At 30.2% G+C, this 23207-nt stretch overlaps 2 protein-coding genes across 7 annotated transcripts; one reads left to right on the top strand and one right to left on the bottom strand.

Annotated features, from left to right (window-relative positions):
* The first annotated feature begins 434 nt into the window (after positions 1-434).
* LOC124953266 (protein lava lamp-like) lies at positions 435-15829 on the top strand. Of its 4 annotated transcripts, none has more exons than XM_047504406.1 (11): positions 435-690; positions 1571-1741; positions 1860-2204; positions 2286-2641; positions 2712-3477; positions 3577-3643; positions 4643-4771; positions 4890-13575; positions 14110-14273; positions 14405-14459; positions 14537-15829. In XM_047504406.1, exons 2-11 carry the CDS (start codon positions 1577-1579, stop codon positions 14559-14561), a joined length of 10758 nt encoding a protein of 3585 aa, XP_047360362.1. In that variant the 5' UTR covers positions 435-690; positions 1571-1576; the 3' UTR covers positions 14562-15829. The 4 variants fall into 4 exon arrangements, with proteins under 4 accessions (XP_047360362.1, XP_047360354.1, XP_047360346.1 ...); XM_047504398.1 differs by having other exon boundaries at positions 3577-3685; XM_047504390.1 differs by lacking the exon at positions 435-690 and having other exon boundaries at positions 1523-1741; positions 3577-3685.
* Positions 15748-22097, bottom strand: LOC124953292 (arylsulfatase B-like). 3 transcript variants are annotated; one of them, XM_047504472.1, is made up of 9 exons: positions 19787-20072; positions 19055-19279; positions 18746-18976; positions 18128-18283; positions 17766-18027; positions 17529-17686; positions 17319-17454; positions 16801-17243; positions 15748-16703 (listed from the first exon to the last, which is right to left on the bottom strand). In XM_047504472.1, the coding sequence occupies exons 1-9, from the start codon at positions 19961-19963 to the stop codon at positions 16176-16178; spliced, it is 2316 nt and encodes a 771-aa protein (XP_047360428.1). In that variant the 5' UTR covers positions 19964-20072; the 3' UTR covers positions 15748-16175. The 3 variants fall into 3 exon arrangements, with proteins under 3 accessions (XP_047360428.1, XP_047360437.1, XP_047360447.1); XM_047504481.1 differs by lacking the exon at positions 19787-20072 and adding an exon at positions 22010-22097 and having other exon boundaries at positions 15749-16703; XM_047504491.1 differs by lacking the exon at positions 19787-20072 and adding an exon at positions 19569-19758 and having other exon boundaries at positions 15749-16703.
* Positions 22098-23207: the final 1110 nt, after the last annotated feature.

Raw genomic sequence — 23207 nt, 5'->3', positions numbered from 1 at the left:
TTTTTTAAGAACCGCGCGATTGGAAAATATTGTTTATTTTTAATTGAGAAGAGAAATAATGCTATTCTGTTCGATATTTAGTTTCTTTCTTTAGTATATTTAATATAATTATAACAGATTGTTTAGAATTATTGATGATATGTTCGTAGGAAATTATATTGTATTGATGAGATATGAAAAATTTTACTATAATGATTAATCGCGTTCTTTGAAATGTTTTTTCGATTTTAACAATTTTTTTTTTATCATTATGCTGTTTATAAAACTAGGAAAGCTATGAAAGGAAAGTATAGTAAATGTTTGTGAGTTAAAACATAAAAAATAATAGTAAATAAAATAAATGATTTCAATGCGTGATTTCAATGTTTCGATTTTATTGCGTTAGTACGTATTAAATCCACCTAATGGCGCTATGGTTCCAATCTTAACCAACGGGTGTTAATTTTTGTCCAACTTCTTACGACGGAAAGGAAAGCTCGAAAGATTTTTGATAAATTTTCAAATATCGTATTGGACAAAGAACGAATTGTATAAGTAATAAAAAGGCAAGTCTGTGTGAGTATCGTGTATATGTATTGTGCATTTGTTTCTTGTAGAAGAAAAGTACTAGTCGTGCGAAAAAAGGCAGAAAATATGTGCAGACACAGTGACGCATTTCCATCTTGACATCTTATAGAACTAAAATAAAAGGTAAATATATTTTATAGATAAATTGTTTGTTAAAACAAAAAATATGCTTTTTTTCATCCGGTAAACAATTTCTTATTTAGTTCAATATTCTCGACAAATTCGTAAGTCCCTTAACCTTTCTTGTTATAATCTTTTCCATCTTCTGCAACGCGTATGTTACGTCATTTTGCTACGTGTACACAAATATTTCTTACCTCTTTCAAAGTTTAAATGCATGACAACTATTTTCTTATCTATTTGAAAATGATTGGTTCGTAATAGAAACCAGAAGATATATCGTAGGTTAATTTTTATCCTTTTACATTTTTGGTATACCAGTAAAAAATATGAAATATATCTTGTAATTTGGATTTGAAGATTAGAGCGCATGTTTATAATTTTCGAAATGTATTAATATTATTATCAAGTTAATTAATTTATTATTAGGTTTATTTTGAAGAAATTACATATATTTCTATGTGATATATTGGAATATGTAAAAGTGAAAAAAGGATAATATATTGAATTCTCTAAAAAGTATGATTATTAATAAATAATATATCTAATTATTTTGTAATTATTTTTTTTTTATTATCCTGCAGACGTTGTTTATATCTTTTTATACTATATTGATTCTATCATTGGATATGTTAAAAGATCAACCTAGTTTATAGAAATGTTTACAGTCTATGTGTAGGTTAATATAATTAGTTCACCTCGGCAGAGCTACTATCCAATTAGTTCATGAAAATGAGAACATTGGGTGGAGCTTGAATATCTGAACATTTTAGTAGAACTTTCACTGCCACATATTCTACAAGTTATCGCAAACTAAATCAATCATAGAATTAGTTTAATATAAAAGACAATGAAGTGTTTTATGGTACTTTTATTTGTACAGTTCATAATGTGGGGGGAATTTGAAGAACCACCAGGGACCATGGAAGAAGGTCCACCTGAAATGTTAGAAGCAAAGAAGACCTGCAAGCAAAATAAAAATCAGTTGGAATCTCTTAAAGAAATTATGTTGAAGAATAAGCAAAGTTTGAAAAAGAAAGAAGAAGAAGTACAGGTGACATTTAACATATTTTTACTTATTAATTTTATTCTGTTATAATCTTTTATTTCATTATATTAATTATTTATTTTATAGATTTTTAATGCATTGTGATTTGTATATATAATTTTAGGAATATGCTAGTAGATTATCAAAAATTAAATCTAGAACTAAGCTGTCAAAACGCAGTAAAGAGAGTGCTTCGACGTCTAAAGATTTGGAACAATTATCTGAAATTGATACCAGTATAAAAGATATTAGTCAAGCAACAACACCTAAAGCCAAATCTTCTTTGCTTCAAAGAATGTTGGTAGAGAATAGAAAAGTATTTGAACAACGTAATAAAGAAATAACAGAAACAAAGCGAGCTGTAGAAGAAAAAGTGGAAGCTATTAGACAACAATTGGATGAAAAAGATTTAGCGATGATGGAATTGCAAAAGGATCAAACTATAACACCTGTAATAGTTACATCTGAAGTATGTCATATATTTAATACATTATATGCAATATTACATAAAAAAACAATATAATAAACAGTTTTAATGTTTTAATTTAAGATGGTAATACCAATGCCAGAGTCTACTTACATTCAGGAGAAGGATAATAAAATAATGGAGCTCAACAATAAGATTTCTGAGTTACAAGCAGTTATCATGGATCTCCAAGAAAATTTGAAAGAAAAGGATTCGGTTATAGATTCTAAAACTAAAGCTATCACACTTATGTCAGCTGATCTTTCTAAAAAGGGAAAAACAACATTAGATACGCTTGAAGATACGAAAGGTGAAATGCGAACCATGCAAGAACACTTTGTTTTATTAGAGTCATCATTGAAACAAAAAAATGATAATCTTCTTCAGCAACTTCATGAAAGGGATGGTATAATATCAGAATTAGATAGTACAATTAAAAGGTAAGCATTAAACAGGGATGTATTGTGATTAAAGATATGAAATGTTGAGATTTTTCTACATTTTTTCTAGATATGAAAATGATATGGTTGAACAAAAGTTAACTGAGATAGCAAACTCTGATTTATTGCGTTCAACATTGGATACTTTGACAGATACAAAAAGTGCCATGAAATCTATGCAAGAAAATTTTATTCTCATTGAGTCTTCCTTAAAAATGAAAAATGATAACTTACTTCAACAATTGCAAGATTATGAAATTAAATTAGCAGAAGCTAATGAAAAGATATTTCAATTAGAATCTGACAAAGGGATAGTAAGAACACCTTCGGTAGAAGATTTACAGTATAACCTAAATAAATTGAAAGAAAATAATCGTCAATTGCAAGATGAGAAGTACGAACTTCAAAAGAATATTGCTGACATGCAAAATAAAATTATTGCTTCTAAATCTATGCACGGAAATGGAGCTATTATGGAAAAAGACAACAGGATAGCAGAACTTGAAAACTTGATAGAAGAACTTAAAAGGTCTAATGATTTGCTCGAAGAGGAATCTAAGACCGAATTACAAAAGCAGCTTGCGGAATTATCTGTGAAGAATGAAGATTATTCTAGTAGAATTATGGAGCTTGAAAAATTAGTGCACAATCTTGAAGTAGAAAAGAATGATATTGCATCTCAACTGCCATCTGAACTTTCAGTGCAAAAAGAAAATGAAAAAATTCAAAAACTTACAAAAGAGTTAGAAGAATTAAATAGAAATATGGTTAAAATGAAAGCCCAGCACAAAAGTAAAATAAAAGGCTTGCAAAAGCAACTGGAAAACTTTAAAATGGTAATTATAATTTTTCATCATTATTTTTTAATATTTAGTACTATAATAAAATATTATTTTACATACAAATAAATAATAATATATTTACACATAATTTAGGTGTCTGACACAAATGCGGAGCTTGTTAGGCTGGGAAATCAAGTTGCTTTATTGGAGGAGGAGAAAGGTAACCTTCAGCTGAGTCTGGTAGACTTTGACGAGCTTAAAGGTAGGAACCAGGACAGGAATTATTTCGTTGTTCTTTTCATCCTTCTAGTTATGAGACATAATGTGAGATTTCTTCGTATGATTTTTATAATAAGTTAATCTTTACAGTGCAATGTCAATATAGAAATATTATATATATATATTTGCGTGTATGCGTGTATGTATTTTCATGCATATATGTACATGCATGTATCTACACATATACATGCATATATATACATCAATATTATTGTACATGCTATAAAAAGATCTTTTCTATACTTGAAAATCAAATATTTACTTGTAAATTGATAATGAAACAATATAGCTTTTAACGATTTTTGGTGATGGATTCTTATTTGACTTATAGTTAGTTTTATTTGTATATATAATGACGAAAAAATTCATGAAAAATACTAATCAACGAACAAATAAATTGTATTAAATATTAGTTGGTTTTATGTAACATGGTACCTACTTTACTTGTCAAAGTTTGCTATTATCTGATTTGTAGATATAGATTATTTATCCTTTAGAAAATATAATCATTTTTTTCTCTCTACTATTAATAAAAAATAATTTTATTAGTCATTTTATCTGCATGAAGGGTTATGAGACTTATATTTACTTGTTCATGAGTTATTGTTATAATTACTACACATACATATTAAATTAATTTGCATTATTAAATATATAAAATGCTAACAATTAAGTTAATATGATTAATCAATAACATTTTCAATATATTTTAATAATGATCTATATTGAATTTTACATTAATTATATTTTCATTTTTATTGATTGTTAATTAAAGAAGGGTAAATATTGCTATAAAAACTGTTTGCATATTTTCACAATTCATTTATATATAAACACACTAAACATTTATTGCACTTATTACTTAATGCTTCATTAATTACATAATTATAAATAAACGAAATTATTTGTATATTATTGGTATATTATACAATCTGTATAGCATCAGCAGGAGATTGGCAAGAACGTATAGCAGAGCTTGAAAGCAGGGTATCCATGCAAACTGATGAAATACAAAAAAATATTGATGCCATAGCTATGTTAGAAAATCAGAAACTAGATCTTATCCAAGGTAATGTATTATTGAGTACACTGTAAAAGATATAAAGAAGTGTGTATGTGTGTTTGTGTATATATATATATATGTATGTTATATACGTGTGTATACATATATAATTATCATATTTCAGAGCTACATTCAGTAAAACAAAAAATTTCTGGGTTAGAGGCAGAAATTGCAGATGCTGAAAATCATAGAGTAACTGCAGAAATGAAAGTAGTTGATTTAGAAGAACAATTAGAAAGTGTGCACAAAATAACACAAAATAAATTAGAAATGTCACCTAATGTAAGTGAACTTCTTCAAAAAATAGAAACTTTACAGCAAGAGAATACAGAGTTATCAAGTAAGTTAACAAAATTGGAGGAGAAAGGTACTTCTGATGCAGGATCAACCGAGTCATTTGAAACTATACATGAAGTTGATAAAAATGAATTATTAAAAAAAATAGAAGATCTGACACAAAGAAATGATGAATTAACTTTAAAATTAGCAAAATTGGAAGAAAGAAATAGTTCACATGCTGGTTCTACAGAATCCTTTGAGGCTATAAATGATGTAGATAAAAATGAATTATTGAAAAAGATTGATCAGTTAACTCAGGAAAATAATGACTTAATAGTAAAACTAAGCAGGAATGATGAGAAAGGATCTTCTGATACTGGTTCTACGGAATCGTTTGAACGTATTCCAGAACATAACGAAAATACAGCAAAGATTGAACTCCTTACTCAAGAAAATAATGATCTCGTGATAAAAATGACAAAGCTTGAAGAAAAATTATATCATCTTGAAAATAGTCATTCTGAAATAATTGAATCAAATGATATTTTACAAATTCGTAAAAATGAGCTTGATATGCAGAATGAATCTTTATTACATGCGAATAATGATCTATCTACTGAATTAATGAAGTTAAAATTACAGATATCAGATAAGGAAGAAGAAAATACTAATCTTCAAGAGAGAATCAAAGCACTCACCGCCGAGAATAATGATCTAGCTATACAATGTACTAAGTTAGAGGAACGTTTAAGTATAATTCAGGAGAAAAAACCCAACGATACACAGAGAACAGAGCGTAGCATTGAATATCAAATGGATACTTTACTACTGGAGAAAAATAATCTCGAGAAAGAATTAACAATTTTACAAGAAAAATTAGTTGAACAAACAAATAATGTAGCATTGCATGAAATGGAAACTAATGATACAAAATTAAAAATGAATAAGTTGTTAGAAGAAAATCATGAAATTATTACGAAAATGCACCAACTTGAAGAGTTAAACCAACATTTAGTTGATGATTTAAATAAAACTACTCAAGAAAAAGAAGAACTATGCAATAAGATTGAATTTTCCGACGAATACAGCAAGAGGAAAGAGGAAAAAAAAGAAATTAGCGCAGGATTACAAGAACCTGTAGAAAAACGTGATAGTAATCAACAGACAAATGTATCTGCAGCACTGCAAGACGAGTCTGTTATCATTGCATCATTAGAAAAAGAAATAAAACATTGTAAAGAATTAATAACGGAACAAACGAACCTTATAGAAGAAATGAAATTGAAGTTATCCAGTAAGGAAGAAGAATTAGAAATAAAAACGAAACAAATACTTAATCGTGAAGCATCCAAAAAAGAAAAAGAAACTTTAGAAAATGAATTGAAGGAGATGACGGAAACAATAGAAGAATGGAAATTCAAGTATGCAAATTTGGAGGAAAAGATGAATGCATTGGAAGTAAGTAAAGTATCTATCGAGAATGGCTTTAGTATGTTACAGGAGGAAAATAAGCAATTAATTGAAAAGGTAGAACAGAAAGATATAGCAACAAATATATTAAAAGAAGAATTAGAAACCACAATAGCGACGCTTGAATCAAGCCTAGAAAAAGAAAGGACAAGTATATCTATGAAAGAGAATGAAATAGTTAATTTGAAAGAAACCTTAGAAAGTAAAAATCAAGACTTACATAATAAATATTTACAAATACAGAATGAGATGATTGCCATAGATAATTTGCAAGATCAACTCAATAGTTATAAAATTGATATTCAACAAAAAGATCTTCGAATTGCTTCAATATTACAGGAGTTAGAAAAAGTGAACGATGCTCTAAGGTCGAAGGAGGATGAAGCCTATTCTTTGGAAAAGAAAAATTCTGAATTATATGAAAAATTACAAGAATCGGTACCTCATAAAGAATATGATAAATTATTAGAAGAGTTACGTGACAACGAAATACTTGTTAATAACATGCAAAGTAAAATTGACGAACGTATGAAAGAAAAACATGAATTATTGGTTCAATTTGAAAGCGTATCTGAACAGAATCAAGACTTACAATACCAATTGGCAGAGAAACATGATGAACTTAAAAATGTTTTGATGGTTAAAGAAGAATTGGATGCACGGATTATAGAAATGGAAAGAATTAAAACTGATACAGAGAATAGTATCATGGATCTTAAAAGTTCTTTCGAAAACAATGTTAAATTTATTGACGAATTACAGTCCGAGTTAAAAGATGCTTATAAGATGATGGAACATTTGAAAGTTAAACATGTGGAGGATATAGAAATGCATAATCGAAGATTCGAAGATACTATCGAAGAATTAAATGCTAAAATTCAAGAATGTGAAAGCTTAAAAACTGAATTGTTAGAGAAAGAAAAGCTTATTAGCCAAAATCTTTTAGAAGAAACTAGAATTACTTTAGAGACTAAGGTCGCAAACTTAGAACAGGAACTTACAGATTCTGAAAACAAAAAGCAAGCACAATTGGAAAAAATGAAGAAGATTGTTGCAACCTTGAAGAGAAAAACTGCCATGTGTCAAGAGTTCGAAGCAAGAATTGCGGAATTGGAAGAGAGATGGACAAGCGAAAAGGATGAAAAAGAAGCGAAAAATAAGAAAAATCAAGAAGTTGAGAGTTCTATGCGAGAAAAAGATAATAAAATTGCTGATTTGGAGGAGAAGTTAAGTAAAGCTAAAAACGAGGCAACGGATTCTCTCGAGCATGTCGAAAGACTTACAAATGAAGTTGCTATTATGAAAGATAAGATGTTTTTACTCGTTAATCAAATTAGTGAATTGGAAGATGAAATCGACAAATTGCATGGACGCATAACGCAATATTCCTCTGAGATAGAAACAGAAAAATTAGCTAAACAAAGTATTATCGACGAATATGAATCTTACAAGAAAGAAATTCTTCAGAAATATGATCAACAACAATTGATTCTTGAAGAAACGAAAGAAAATGCAAGAGAGCTTAGCGTACGTATGCAAGTTATGGAAACGGAGTATGTAGAACACCTTGGATTGATAAAACATCTTCAAGCGGAGAATGGTTTATTAATGTCGAAACAGATACAGATCAGTGAAAAATTGGAAAATGCAGAAAAAGAGTCTGAAGATCGACAATTACTTATTGAAGAATTACAAAAGAAAATTGTTTCGTCCGTAGATGTAGTAACTCAAACTTCGGAAAATGAATTGAGACAGGATACGAGACCAACAGTACAACAATGCGACCATTGTGAACAATGTCAAGCCATAGTACAAGCATTAGAGGCTAAACTTCAAGAGCGAGAAGCTGAAATTGAAAATTTAGATAACGAATTAGCTAATTCTATTGGTAATTTTGTTCAAATGCGTGAATCTTTAAGATTTAATGATATGATGAATCAATCTGGTATAAGGAATAGAACGATGGAAGATCCTTACAACGATCTTTTATATCAATATAATACGTTATTAGCGAATAATGAGGAAATAAAAGCAAAATTAGAATACATGGTCAAAGAGAACGAAGAAATTGTAGAAAAAAGTAAAACTCTTGAAACTTTAAATGCAACTTTGCAAGAGAAAATTCTTGCTACGGATCAAACGGTAATTCAAGATGAAAAATATGATGACTTATTGAGAAAGTATAAAGAACGTGAAAAAGAATTACAAGATTTACAAGAAAAAATAGAAACTGTAGAGAATGAAATGAAACGTTCCGTAGAAACATTACAATCCGAAATAGCACTACTTAAATCTGATAAGGAAGAATTCTTAGAAAAGTATAAATTATTAAAGAATCAAAAGGAATCGTTGGAACATGAGTTGGAGCATCTTAAGATAGAAAATAATGAGAATAATCAAAGATTAATAGAATTACAATCAGAATTGGATAAACTTAATCGAAGACATACAACGATCGAAGAAACAGCTAACGTTACTGTGACAAAGAGCAGCGATTCGGACGATGTCATACCTGAGGAAAAATATACTGTACCTCAATTATTTGATGCTTCCAAAATTTTTGGACCTCAATATAACATAGACGAACAAAAGGATACGGCAAAATTACAGGATCTCGTAAATAATAAAGATATGGAATGTATAGCTCTTAAGAAAGAAATTTATAGTTTGCAGAAGCAAATGAATGAGGACAAGGCACAAATGTTGCTAAATCGTAATGCATACGAAGAAGAATTAAAAGTTTCACAGGAACGTTGTCAGACAATGCAAATAGAAATAGATAATTTGCAACGCGTGATAGAGGATAAAATTAAACAAATTGGATTATTAAACGATGAAATGAACAACGTTCACTCGCGAATGCAGTCGCAATTTAATCAACAAGAAAATCTTAATATGCAAATTCAAGAATTAAGAACAGCGAAGGACAATGAGATTCAATCTTTACAAGTGGAATTAAACACTACAAAAGATATTTTAACATCGTTATCTGTCCAATGTGAAGAACAAAGTAATGTAATAGAAATGTATAAACTGCAGATTAGTAATTTAGAACAAGAATCACGTGAATCTATGAACAACGATTCGATACTTGATTTGCAACGTCGCTTAGTAGAAATTACGAAGGAAAGGGATACATTGCAATTGCAAATGAATGACCTAATCAAATCTTTGGAAGAATTAAAACAACAAAATATTATTCTGGAGGAAGTCAAAGAGAAGGAGTTGACCAAAGATGTTATACAAGATTTGAAAACAACTCCAAAAGATGAGAATAAATTACAAAAAGCTACATCTGAAAGCAGCGAATTGACAGAACTACAAACGTCAGTACCTATTATGGAACAGAGTACAAATTTAAGTGCCGATGACTCTATTGAAAAATTTAATACTGACGAGGACACTTGGGGTTGGAATGCTGACGACGTACAAACAGCGGACGATCATAATTATAACCAAATTTCGTTAATTCCTAGTGTAGAAATACAATTGCGTATGATTATCAGTGAAATGGAAAAGAAAATAATAGATTTAGAAGAAGACAAAATGGAATTGATGGAAGAAAATAAAGCTTCACAGATAAGAAGTGGTAAAATGGTAAAAAAATTGAAAGAGTACAAAGTGCAGATAGAAAATTTGCAACAACAGTTGAAGAGTCAACAATCTATGACTGGTTTATGTGAGTTAGATTCGGCTATCGAAGAAGAATTAAGATCACAGATAACCGAATTAGAGAAAAACTTGAAAGAATTAAACGAGGAACATAAGAACATGATCATTGAAAAGGAAAGTTTGTTAAAACGTATTGATGTAATCGTATCAGCTAATGAAAGATACATGGAGACGAAAGAAAGACAAGATATGGATATCGAAGTACTTCGATTAGAAAATAAAGATCTTATGAACAAAATAAAGTTCTTGGAAGCCAAATCTTCGGAAAGCAATGTAACATCTGAAATCGAGCTTTCATCATTGGAATCTGGAAGGTCGGCTAAACAGTTACCGAAAAGAGTTATCGAGGATGGAACGTCAGACGTTCAAAAATTATGTGATGAATACAAGAAAGAATTAGAAATGCTAAAGGACGACATGGAAACTCTTGCTACGGAAAACGAACAACTTCAACATTATTTGGAAGAACAAAAGTCGAGAATATCGACGCTCGAAGAGAAATTAATTGCTAGTGAAAAGGATAGTCAAGAATTGGGTAAAATACGCGAAAGAAAAGACGAATTGGAAGGTCAGTTGAAAAAATTAGAAGAAGAAAATGAAGCTTCGAAGAAACGATTCGAAGAACGTCTTAATGAAATTTCCAACGAGTTCATTCAAATGGAAGAACGAATGAAAGATATGAGTCAACAATTAAAACAATCTGAAACAAAAATAAACGAGTTGCAAAAGAGAGAGGAGAATATCCTCGAAGAGAAATCCAAAATGGAAAAGAAGATACATGAAGCTAAGATCACCGAAGAGAAATTCTTCGCTGTATCAGAATCGTTGACAGAAGTTACAGAACTTTTGAACGTTCGAGTCCAAGAAGTAGCCGATTTGAAGCAGGAACTTCAAAAACAATACGTAGGTCGTCAGGATGCCGAAGAAAAATTACAAGAAAATATACAAAGTTTAGCTCAAGAATTAAAGGAAAAAAAACAAGAATTAGATGATTTACGAGGAGCCTTTAGCGTTAAGGAGAGCGAATTGATTCAACAGAAGAGTGTAGAAACCGTCAGTTTTCTTGTGAGCGAAGCAACGCAAGAACTCATGCAAAAGCATGCGATCGATATTGAAGAGAGAAACAAAGAGATACGTGATCTTCGAGATAAATTAAACTCTTTACATATAACCACGGACGAATATGTCTCTGAATTATCGAAGAGATCTATTCAAGAGGAAACTGTAGAATCTTTGTCATTAAATCTTCAAGACAAAGTTACGCTCTTGGAAACTGTCAAGACCGAATTGTTGAACGTGAAAGAAGAATTTCAACAACGGCAATTACAATGGGAAAATGAATCGCAAAAATATTCATTGGATACAGAAAGATATCTGTCGACGATCGCACAGCTGGAAGATCGTTTACGTGAATCCGAAAATGTTTCGAGAAAATTGCAGGAACAAAATGCGAATCTTTCTCTCTTTGAGCAAGAAATCGTAGATTTGCGAGTAGCTTTATCGGAAAAGGAATCCGTTTTGAGTAAATTCGAAGAAGAATTACAAAGATATAAAGTGTTATTAAACAATAAGGATGCAGAAACGAAAGAGCTTCGAATCGACTTGAAAAATTTCGATGAAACAAAAAAAGATTTGCGCGATAGTGCTGGAGAGATAATTCGTTTAACTTCAGAATTCGAAAAGATGCGTATATCTCTGGAAGAGGTAAAAGGAGCACTTAGAGAAAAGGAATCATTGTTGAAAATAGTTGAAGAAAAACTGAGCGAAAAACAAACGGAATTGGATAGGCTTTCCTCCATCGATTTTCCCCAAAATCAACAAAGTTCCAATACGGTAGATGGTTTACCATTATTTAGAATGGGAAATGATAACGAAGAGATGCTTCGTAGTACAATAGAGAAGATCAAGATCCAATTGGAAGAGAAACAGCAAGAGATAGAACACTTGAAATATATTATAGAAGAGAACACATATCCTAAAATAATTCAGGATATGCAAGATAGTATAAATCTTCTTTACAACGAAAAAGCACAATTGGAAAACGATTTACAAGTGGCCAAAGAAAATTTATTAGAGAAACAAAATCAAATGGAGATTTTGATTCAGCGTTTAGATGCACAAGAAAAGGAGGAATCGACGTTACTTGCAAGAGAGAAAGATAAAAGATCAGTTCAAGATCAGGAAGAGATCGTCAGATTGCAGAACGAGTTGCATGCGAAGGAACAAGAGATAAACGAATTGAAATACGTCATAGCCGAGAAGGATTCCCAATTATCTCAAGCCAATTTAGATCCTTCCTCAGATGATTATGAGTTACGTGAGAGCTTAACAGCAGAATTATACGCAAAAGAACAAGAGATTTGGCAATTGAAATTAAGTATAGACGAATTGCAAAATGAGATCTCGCGTTTGAAAAATCTTGAGATGGTCTCGAAGGAAACCAAAGACATGATTGAACGATTGGGTTCGGAAAAGGAAGCGATTCGATTAGAAAGCGAAGAGCTCTTGGAAAAGAAGCTGGCAGAAAAGGAATCAGAAATTGATGCTATCAAACAAAGGTTATCGATGGAGAACGAAGAATTACTTAGTAAGCTTCGATCTAGGGATCAGCATGTAGAGAATCTTAAGAAACAATTGGAGACGAGGTCGATGGAATGGGATGAGGCGTTACGTCGTAAGAACGAAGAATTACAAAAGGCAAACTTGAATCTTAAAGAGAAAGAAAAAATCATTTCCGAATTTACCTTTACCAAGGAAGCAGAAATTCAAAATTTGACCATCCAAGTTAATGAAAAGAATATACGTATCGAGGAACTCATTGAAATATCTGGAAAGGACGAAAGAGAATTGGCCGAGTTAAGACAATATGTCAAAGAAAAGGAAGTTGAGATTAGAGAATTGACCAATCGATTGGAAGGTAAAATGAAGGAATACGAAATAATCCAACGTGCTCTGAAAAAAGATTTCTCTGTTGGTGAAGCACAGAAGATTCAGGAAGGTCAAGAAATAGAAAGGACGACTTCGAATACATCTGATATCCTCGAAGAAAGAGAAGATTCGAAATATTCGAACGAACTTGACCTCGCTCTTTATATGCTCCATCAACGAGACGTTAGATGCGAGGAATTGACGCACGAATTGATGCAATTGCTCGAGGAACGTGATACCTTGCAATTGCGATTATCAAACGCTATTCGAATAAACGAGGAACTACGAAAAATATCTTCGTCCGATTCGAGCCCGAAAAAGGATGCTCCAGCTTCCTCGGAAACGATGGATGAACCGCTCGTCGAGCATCCTTCGCCATCGAAATCGGATGGTCCCGTTGAAATAGCCAAAGAAGCCATAGACGCACCGATAGAAGAAGATAAAGCAGCTCTTTCTCTGAAGTACGTATCATTTTTCGTTAACGTTAAATTCTTTCTTTTTTAACCCTGTTTATATGGTATATCTACGAAAAGATTTTTTTGTAGTAATCAGTCAAATATCTTATTTAGAATCACTCGAATTTTACTTAGCACGTAGAAGATTTTCAAGTTGTGCTCATGTATTTTCTTTATCATTTTGAAAACCTTATTGCTGTCTTCCCTGATATTTCTTCCATAATTCCTGTAAGATAAACAATGTTCCACAAGCTTCGAAGAATGTGTTTTGAGAACAAGATGTACATGTAGATGTCCTTGCCCCGATTTTATTGCAGGTCTGTGTTTCAAATACATACACATGCTTTTTATTATCTTTGAGCTGATCTGTGAAATATTTTTTAAGACGATCTTTTGGTGATAAAATTTTTGCTGCGTTTTTGTAATCAAAACTCTCTATTTTTCTAATTAAACCCCCTTTACCTATTACGAAAAAAAGCTCCTTGGTACACATGACTTAGATAATGTATGTTCCTTGGTACAAGCTAGTTTTCCCTTTAGGCTGTCGCAGTTACATACGGTTGGGCATACAAAGGATGTACGGTTAAGGGACGAGAGAGAGTTGAGGCACACGCAACAAATGTCTTTACTAGCACATAAAGATGTCCTAAGTACGCTACCACCGGAAGCTGCTGCAAAACTTGTTAATGCGAACTATACGCTCTGTACGTATAATCGTTAGATTCATCTTTACGAGTAATCTAAGTACTTGAGTAATTTAGTTTCATAACATTTGAGAATCATATCGTAAAAGTATTGTCGTTACGTTTAATGATAATTATGATCTTTCTTGCAGCACGAGACGTTCAGAGTCAGTCGAGCGTTCTTTTAAATTGGCTATGGGGAAAAAGGTAAATACGTTAGACTACTTATATATATATATTTTTTATCTATTTCTAGTAATTGTATTTTATTATTTGCTTGATAGTACCCCAAAGGTGATGCACATGTGATGAACGAGCAACGAGAATGAAATGGACTACATACTTGCTTTTTGGTTACATTCCTGCCAAGTGCCAACTGCCAAGATTTTTTTCTGCAGTTAAAGATCTTGTAGTTAAAATCGAGATAAAAAAGCACTTCATTTTTGAATGATAAGTTTATCATTCTAACGAACTTATCGCAGTTTTGAAAAGTCACATGCACCTTCTCAAGGAACTCCAATGGCTATTTAGGCTACTTAGAAAGAAATTTTTTTTTTTTTTTTTTTTTTTTCTCTTTTTTTTTTTAGATAAGTCACGTGATGTTTAGAAATTTATATGAAGTCTAACGATACACGCGATAAAAATGTAAGGCTTTTATTAAGGGTGGCTTATCTTCGAAGGAGACCTTGAAAAATATGCTCTACATTGTATGATACTTGTACAGCCTGCGAGTTCTTGTATAATATGAAAAATTGTTTCTTTTCTTAGAGATTTCTCTAATCTTTGTTATATTGCATTATGTGGCAATATCGATCGTTTGTAGTGCAAACGGATTATCCAATTGAATACGCGTAGTTTTCTCTCATTAATTATTTATATATATATAAATTTATTGGTATATTATTGTTTGCGCTGTTGAGTACTTGTTTATAAATTTATAGAAGAATTCTTGGCGTTTCGTATGACAAATATATGTGTGTGTGTGTGTATGTGTATATATATATATATATATATATATATATATATATATATACACATATAAAATAATTTTAAATGAGTATTATACCGAACACAGATAGATAGGAACACTTTCGAAACATCGCCTCCTTCGCGTGCAATCTCTCGTTTCTTATTTTCACAAAATTTTGTACAAAAGAAGACAAAGAAAAAAAAGAAAAGATAATGACAAAATAAAATACAAGAGAGGTATTTATCTGACATATTGTATATCTTAATTTTAACCTATTAAAATTATCGATTTTTCAATTATGTATAGTATTTGGAGAACAAACTTGGACTATAATGAATTATGTATTATTATGGTTAAGATATTTCTAGTTAATTTTCTTTTCTTACTAAATAAAAAGTATATATATATTTTTCTGCGACAATGATTAATGTAAGTGTTTTCGAATTATTTAAATATCTTCATTAAGAAAATAGATAAAGATTAGCTTCGATGGTTAAAATTAGTTAAATTAAGAATAGGCGAAACATTTTTTTTTTTAATATTATGTTGTATTTAAATATAGAGATATATTTACATATAAGAATAAAATGTACGTGAATTTGTTGGAAATTCGATTTACTTGCAGTACAAGTAAGAATTTCAATATCACGAAATTATTAAATAGTCATCTAATCGATATATTTTGGCCTATATCGTCGAGACTATTATCTGGATATCGATTATAAAGTGACACGAAAATTTCTTTTTGTATTTAAATATTCATTCGATTGGATAATTAATATTATTTGTTTTACATCTTCTCCTAACAAAGAGAATATTATTCTCTTTATTAGGAGAATATAAAATATATAATATAAATCAAACGTATACTATGTTTTCATAGATTCATGAACACAATAAGAAATCTTTATAGTAGTTTTGAATTTAGGTGTCGTGCACCTTGAAACCAATAGTCATTTCGTAGTAAAATCTTTCATTATATTTGAATTGACACTATTGGATTTCTTTTCACCTTCATTATCCGATATAGAGTACCTTTCGATCTCATTGACATTTTTGATTCTACTGAGATTTTTTGCATCCTTCGGGTCTCTTCTGTTCTTTGTCTTGTATTGTTTTCCACATGCCAATGCAAAAAGGGTTATTATACCCAAGATAAAAAAACCAACGAGTATAGATATTGTTGCCACTAATTCAATAGGATATTTAACAGAATCTTTATTCTGAAAATGATTCAATAATTTTGTCTTGTTTAAATCGTCAATGTCGCCCCAATGGACCCACGTATTGTTGTGTAGCAATGGATTCGCCAAGTCATCTGACTTCTGATTAGTCGGCTGTACAACGTTAAATCGTTGTTTCAGTATAGCTCGCTCCAACAATGCAAGGATTTGTGGTTTTGATTCAGCTAAATTTATCATTTCACAAGGATCGTTAACGATATTGAATAGGCAAGGAGCTAGTAGAGCATTGCATGTTATCTGCAAAACAAAAATTTCTTATATTTTTCACTGATATTCTCAATATGATCGTTTCTCTAATTCGTGCTAATTAAATTAATGAAACTAATTAACTAACCATATCTTCTTCTCTAACATTGCATTTAATTTCTGATTTCATTCGTAAATCAAGTAATTGATCTGCAGTTAACATCATCTTTTGGAATCCTTTATTAATATCATCTTCAACACCAACGCTTCTACTTCGTCTCGATTCGATTATCTCTTGAGCAGTAATCACACCAGCAATAGCGATACCCGTTTTGCTTTGCAGAATTTGATTAGGATCGTATACTGGTGGAAAACCAGATTCTTCGCTTGGTTTGCCACTCTCTCCTAGCCACTCATCGTTGATACCAGTATCACCCGTAATGTATTTAAAATCTCCATAACGAATGGCAGCATAATTGCTAATGTCATCGATATTGATGAGTATTTCAGATCGAGGACTAATATGATTTTCCGCTATAGTTTCCCAAAGATCCAAACCATCTATCTTACCTAATTGACTTTTGTTTAATCCTTTAAATTCAAAATTGAAATTGAAAAGAATCGTCGAAAATTAATAAAAATAAATTATAAGTATTTGAAATTAACCTGCCGCAGAAAGTAGCGTTGGAAGCCAATCAGCAATAGACATTAATTGGTATGAGACTCTCTTTGATTTTTTTATGAATGGACTCCAAATAGCCGCGACTCCTCGTACAGCACCTTCCCAAGGGGTTTCTTTTATCTTTAAATTACAAATAGATAGATGGGTTTTAATCAATTTTACTTGTTACATATCTTTGCAGTTTGATTACTTACGCCTCTAAGGGGATAATTGCTACCATGATTACTTAAAATTTTTATTGTTGGCGCTCCGTTATCACTGATAAATAATATTATACTATTTTCCAACATGCCGCGATTTCTTAAAGCTGCAACTACCTCACCTACGCTTTGATCCAATTTAGAAACCATCGCTAAAAAATGATCAATCTTAAAGAGAATGCTCAATGACTAAATTCATTGTAAAAAAAAAAAAAACAGTTTAATATCGACCTGCATAAGTTCTTCTTTCTGGATTATGAATATATCCAAATTTTGCTATTTCTTCATCGGGTGCTTGTAAAAGATTTTTAGAATTTCCACTGTGTGGCGCTAAATGTGCGAGATAAAGAAACATTGGATCTTTGGTATCGTGATAATTGATGAGTTTCACTGATTCCTCCGTAAATAAATCGGTTGAATATTTATTTAATGTATTCCAGGCTATTGAGAGATTTCGTCGCATATCAAAACCTTCCAACACGTTTGTTTCATTCTAAACGATATCATTAGAATTTAAAGTATTATCAATGCATATAGATTTTTGTATCGATCTATAATACTACTCGTATAATAACTAAAATAAATAAATTTACCAAATCGGCACTAAAATGCGTGTAATAGTCTTGAACGCCGTTATAGTATCCAAAGAAAGTATCGAAACCGCGATAGGTAGGAGTGTAGACCTTTTTATAATATCCTAAGTGCCATTTACCAACGGCATGCGTTACATAGCCAGCCTCTTTTAAGTACTGAAAGCAAAATGCAATAAATAATTTCCGTTTAAGGAATGATTTAAACTTTTACTTTTAAAAAATCGTATAAATGAAGAATATATATATATATATATATATATATATATATATATATATATAAATATATATATATAATATATATATATATATATATATATATATATATATATATATATATTATCTTTTACTCACAATTTTAACTCATATTATATTATATATATGAGCCGTACACAAGACAGATCTATTACTTCCACTTTTTGAATTTTTGTAATTTAAGTGTCAAAGCACTTGATGCAGTCTTCATTTTTTATATTCTTAATAATTTTTCCTAATTTAAAGCAATTTATATTATTTCGTCACATTTTTCCATCTTTTGTTTTATGGAGTTAATCGATTTGGTAAGTGAGCGGCTCATATCATTGAAAGCTTTATATATTTATATATTTATAATTGAAATACCTCGGGAAGTAATTTTTCATTCAAAGGAAGTCCTCTTGGTTCGGCATGTAATAAAACAGAATGTTGCAAGCCAAGTCGAGTTGGATACTTTCCTGTCATTAATGTTGCTCTACTAGGTGTACAAAGAGGTGATACGTAGTGACTATTCAAGATAACGCCATTATATGCAAGTGCATCAATATTAGGTGTTGGGATTTGATTGGAGCCATGAAAGCTAACATCGTTCCAGCCCTATTATTGTGTAAGTCTTTCTATTATAAATATTAATTCTAAATTTCTAAGTTAAATGAAAATTTGCATTTTGCTTACCATATCATCGGCAACAATGATAATAATGTTCGGTTTTTGGTTAGCATTACGAAGGAATTTATTTTCCTTTTTCTCAATGTCGTCATGATCATCCGAAATTGTCGTTGATAATATTGATTTTTGTAAAATTGCATAATTTGATTTCAGAACACTCAAAAAACATAGGGCGGTAAATAATGAAGCATAACTGATCCATATTTCATTCATTTCGTGGATGCTATAAATCTGTTAAAAACGAATAAAAAATGTGATACGATATTGATTAATAGAACATTAATCATAAAACAAAATTAATTTAAACGATATGACATAAGTTTGTTTAAGAGATAAGTGTTCAAAAATTTCGGATTGACTCGGATTCAATTGGAGATTAGAAAAAAGAAAAAGAAAGACAAATATAACATTTCAGATGTTTTGAATATCCTCAAAATAATATAAATATTTTCAAGATTATAATTCGAATTCTTCCGATGGTAATGTCAATTCGATTCTAATTATGATCGCTAATTCTTACGTTTCCATGATACCTCACAGTTATAAAAAAAATAATATTTTCATTAAAGATCTATTAAAAAGATGCGTTTCGACTTTGTATGTTTACGTTGCAAAGACATTTCTCGCGCACAGCATGCCCTCGATTGAATGAAAGAAATAAACGTAAGAATCGAATGATAGCCTTTGGCAATACGAGATCTAACTGTTCGCGAAACTCGAGTTCCCCAGCTTTATTACCACTTTAGATTTTCCACGAGAAAAGAGAAGCGAGAAGCAAAGGAGCATTTGGAGCATGACGAAACTTTTCTTCAGTTGGGTATTGTCGATCGCCGTCACATGGCATTGAACTATGTTTACAAGGATTAGATAAAACATTTTAACGAGATATGTAAGGAACCAAATATTTGTTTTCATTCAATCTACATTATTCTCTCAACCATCAGAATAGATTTATCCAATTCTGATTTAAATTAAAACGTATTTGTTTTAACTTTTCACCGATCTACATTTTGTAATAATCTGCTAAAATCACTAGAACTAGGGAGAAAATAATTTAAGTTCGAGTCAGCGATATCCAACATATCTTGATCGCGTATCTGATAAAGTTTATCCGTTAAATATTAGTCAATTATTCTAGATAAAATAAAAATCGTAAAAATAAAACGTTGTTTTTCTGAATTCGATCAAAGGGAAAAAAATTACTTTTAAAATATTAATAATTGAGGACAGGGATTTAAAATGTGGATAATTATTCATCAATCGCCGTCGTCAATTTATTAATTTGAATAATAAGATGATAACGTAAATAAAATTTATACTATTCGTCAAAATTTGATTCATCTTCTAATTAAATCCCAAAATCAATGCTTATTATTCGATCCATCGCATCCCAACTAATCTCATAAACATATCGATCGGAGAATTAGCTCGCGAATTATGCTTTACTCGCTTGATTTATTCCATTTGTACCGTTTACCAACCACTTCCTGGTCAATCATCGATTTTTGTAAACAATAATCAAACGTTTCTCATATCTATGGATATTGTTACAAACAATTACGATTTTTTTTACATACCAACAATCGATTCACACATCGCATGATTTAATTATCAATGTTAAAGTACAAATTACTTTAACATTGAATGACAAATATAAAGAACGTTCAAACTCTAAGTTTCAACAAAGGTGAATCGTATTTATCTTTGTCTTGTGTTGATATGATAAGTAAGAAAACTGTAAATGAAACGACAACGAAGAGAACAAATTTTTAATGAAATGACTTTCTTCATTATCTTCTTTAAATATATTAAATACAACCGCCCCAGAAAAGTAAGTTAACGCACCTACCATCAATTCGAGTATACACAGACAGATGTCTTATTGTTACGTTACGTCCCATTATTTTATTGAATATATTATATGAAATGACACTAAATTTAAAATATTGAATGATAATAGATGGCGTTGTATTTGAAGAAATATAGCTGAAGCTTTTAGACAAGGTAATATAAAAATGACCGTGAAATATAAAGGTGATTCTATAATGATCTATGGATACTTCAGTGCTTGAGGATTAACAAATTTAGTAGTCCTTAATGATAAATTAACGATAATTAAATACATTGATATGTTAAAAGAAAATTTGTTCGATTCCATCGGGAAATATGGTTTTTTAAAACAATCTTATATTTCAACAAGATAATGATCCGAAGCACCAAGCTAAAGTTACTATGAATTGTTTTTCAGAAAACAATATTCATATGGTGCAATGAATTTCGCAGAGACCTGACTTAAATCCAATTGAGCACATATTGGATCATTTAAAAAGAAATTTGCTCCAAAAGCAACAGAAAAAATGAAAATATTTTTATGGGCTCATTAAAATCTGAATAGAACAATATTAACACATTATTAACAAATTAATTTACAGCATATTAAATTTTCTTAAAACTGTAATAGAAGCGAAATTTAGAAAGCAGGGTAATACAGATGGTCATTATAATATATAAAATTTCTCATTGGTTTTTGTTGATTTATCAATAAAAAATAAAATTATTGTTTTGTTTTGACTTATATGGATTTATAAATAAGTAAAAAAATATATTAGTAAAAGATATTATCATTATAAAATATATTGTATATCATATATATTTATTTAATTAAAGACTACATTTTACTATTTTCACTTGTACAAATATATATTAAGTATAAGATAAATGATATATAATTCTTAACTTTGATAATATTCGAAATTTTAATTTTAAGATTACATTTCACGTTTAAATTAAACATTTTGGTAAATGAGTGCCGTTAAATTAAAAAAATAGATCAATTAGAACGTGTTTGAATGAAATTCAATATTTTGTCATATGTTTAAGTAAACATATTTTGTCATATATTTAATTGTATTTGTATGTAGGGAAATAAAAGAAAGTGTCATGTGTCAGCGAACTACTCACCGATTAACGTGCTGCTTCTTATGCTATGACTGTCTTATGCCAGACTGTCAATTCCGTAATTCACGCTTCACGAACGCCATCGGTAGCCTCGAAGTCTTTTTTCACTACGACTACGACGTCAGATCGTTGAAAGAAATAAAAAAATTTTCAGGGCAGAAAGTGCTCGCGTAAAGTCAAGGATTACGATTACAAACTCTAGAAAGAAAACATCCAATCGACAGATTCTTTTCTAGCTATAAGTCATTTATAAAGCTTTAAAGATTTTTATTTATAATACAAAATAGTAAACTAATGAGAATGCAATTGACAAAAAGATATCGAATAAGCGTTATCAATAATTATTTAACAAAATAATTCATTTTAATTTATTTTGAATTAAACGATTTGTATCTAATCGAAAAAAGCAATAAAATACAGGAGAAAACAGGATAGGTACTCATTAATGAGTATCAGGCATAAAGTCAGAAATATTTTGGCATTTGGTAAAACTCAGGTACATCATTTTGCGGTGATTTTTCATTTCATTATTGAATCTAATTCGAAAGTACATAAAAAAAAAAAAATATAATAACGAAGGAAAAATCACGAGAAAGCCGTTCATATCATTTGTCGGAAATGTGAAAGAAAGATCCGTTTAACGATCTATACACTTAATAGTCACACAAAACCTGTATGAGATGTGAAAGCTCATTAAATCATGTGCAATTTACACGTATACTATTTCACCGCATTGAACAATAAATATAACTATCATCAGGAGGGTCTTTGACACGCGATCATCTCTTGCACGATTCGTCGTTATGCGTGAGCAATAAAAAAAAAAAAGGAAAAGAAGAAAACAAAAAAGAAAATAACATTAATTTTCTATATTATTTCTCTTTTAAATCCTAACAATTATCATCCATGAAATCAAATTATAATATTATTTTAAAGTGTATTTCAGTGAAAGAGGAAGGAAGTTTATAAGATATATTTCCATGTCACGATAATAGTATGAAATTATTTTTATCATTCGATAACTATGAATACTAGCTTGTCTATAGTGAAAGATATAATTTGTTTAGAAAGTATTATAAATGTACAACATATTTTGCTTTTTACATTTTATACTTTTATTTCCTTAATTATTGGATCTCCTCTGATTAAACGTATACACACACACACATATTTAATATATACATGTAATGTATATGTACTA

This window comes from Vespa velutina, chromosome 1 (genome assembly GCF_912470025.1).
Source record: "Vespa velutina chromosome 1, iVesVel2.1, whole genome shotgun sequence".
NCBI lineage: Eukaryota > Metazoa > Arthropoda > Insecta > Hymenoptera > Vespidae > Vespa > Vespa velutina.
Note: the sequence above shows the minus strand (reverse complement) of the source record. Positions and strands in the feature narration are given on the sequence as shown.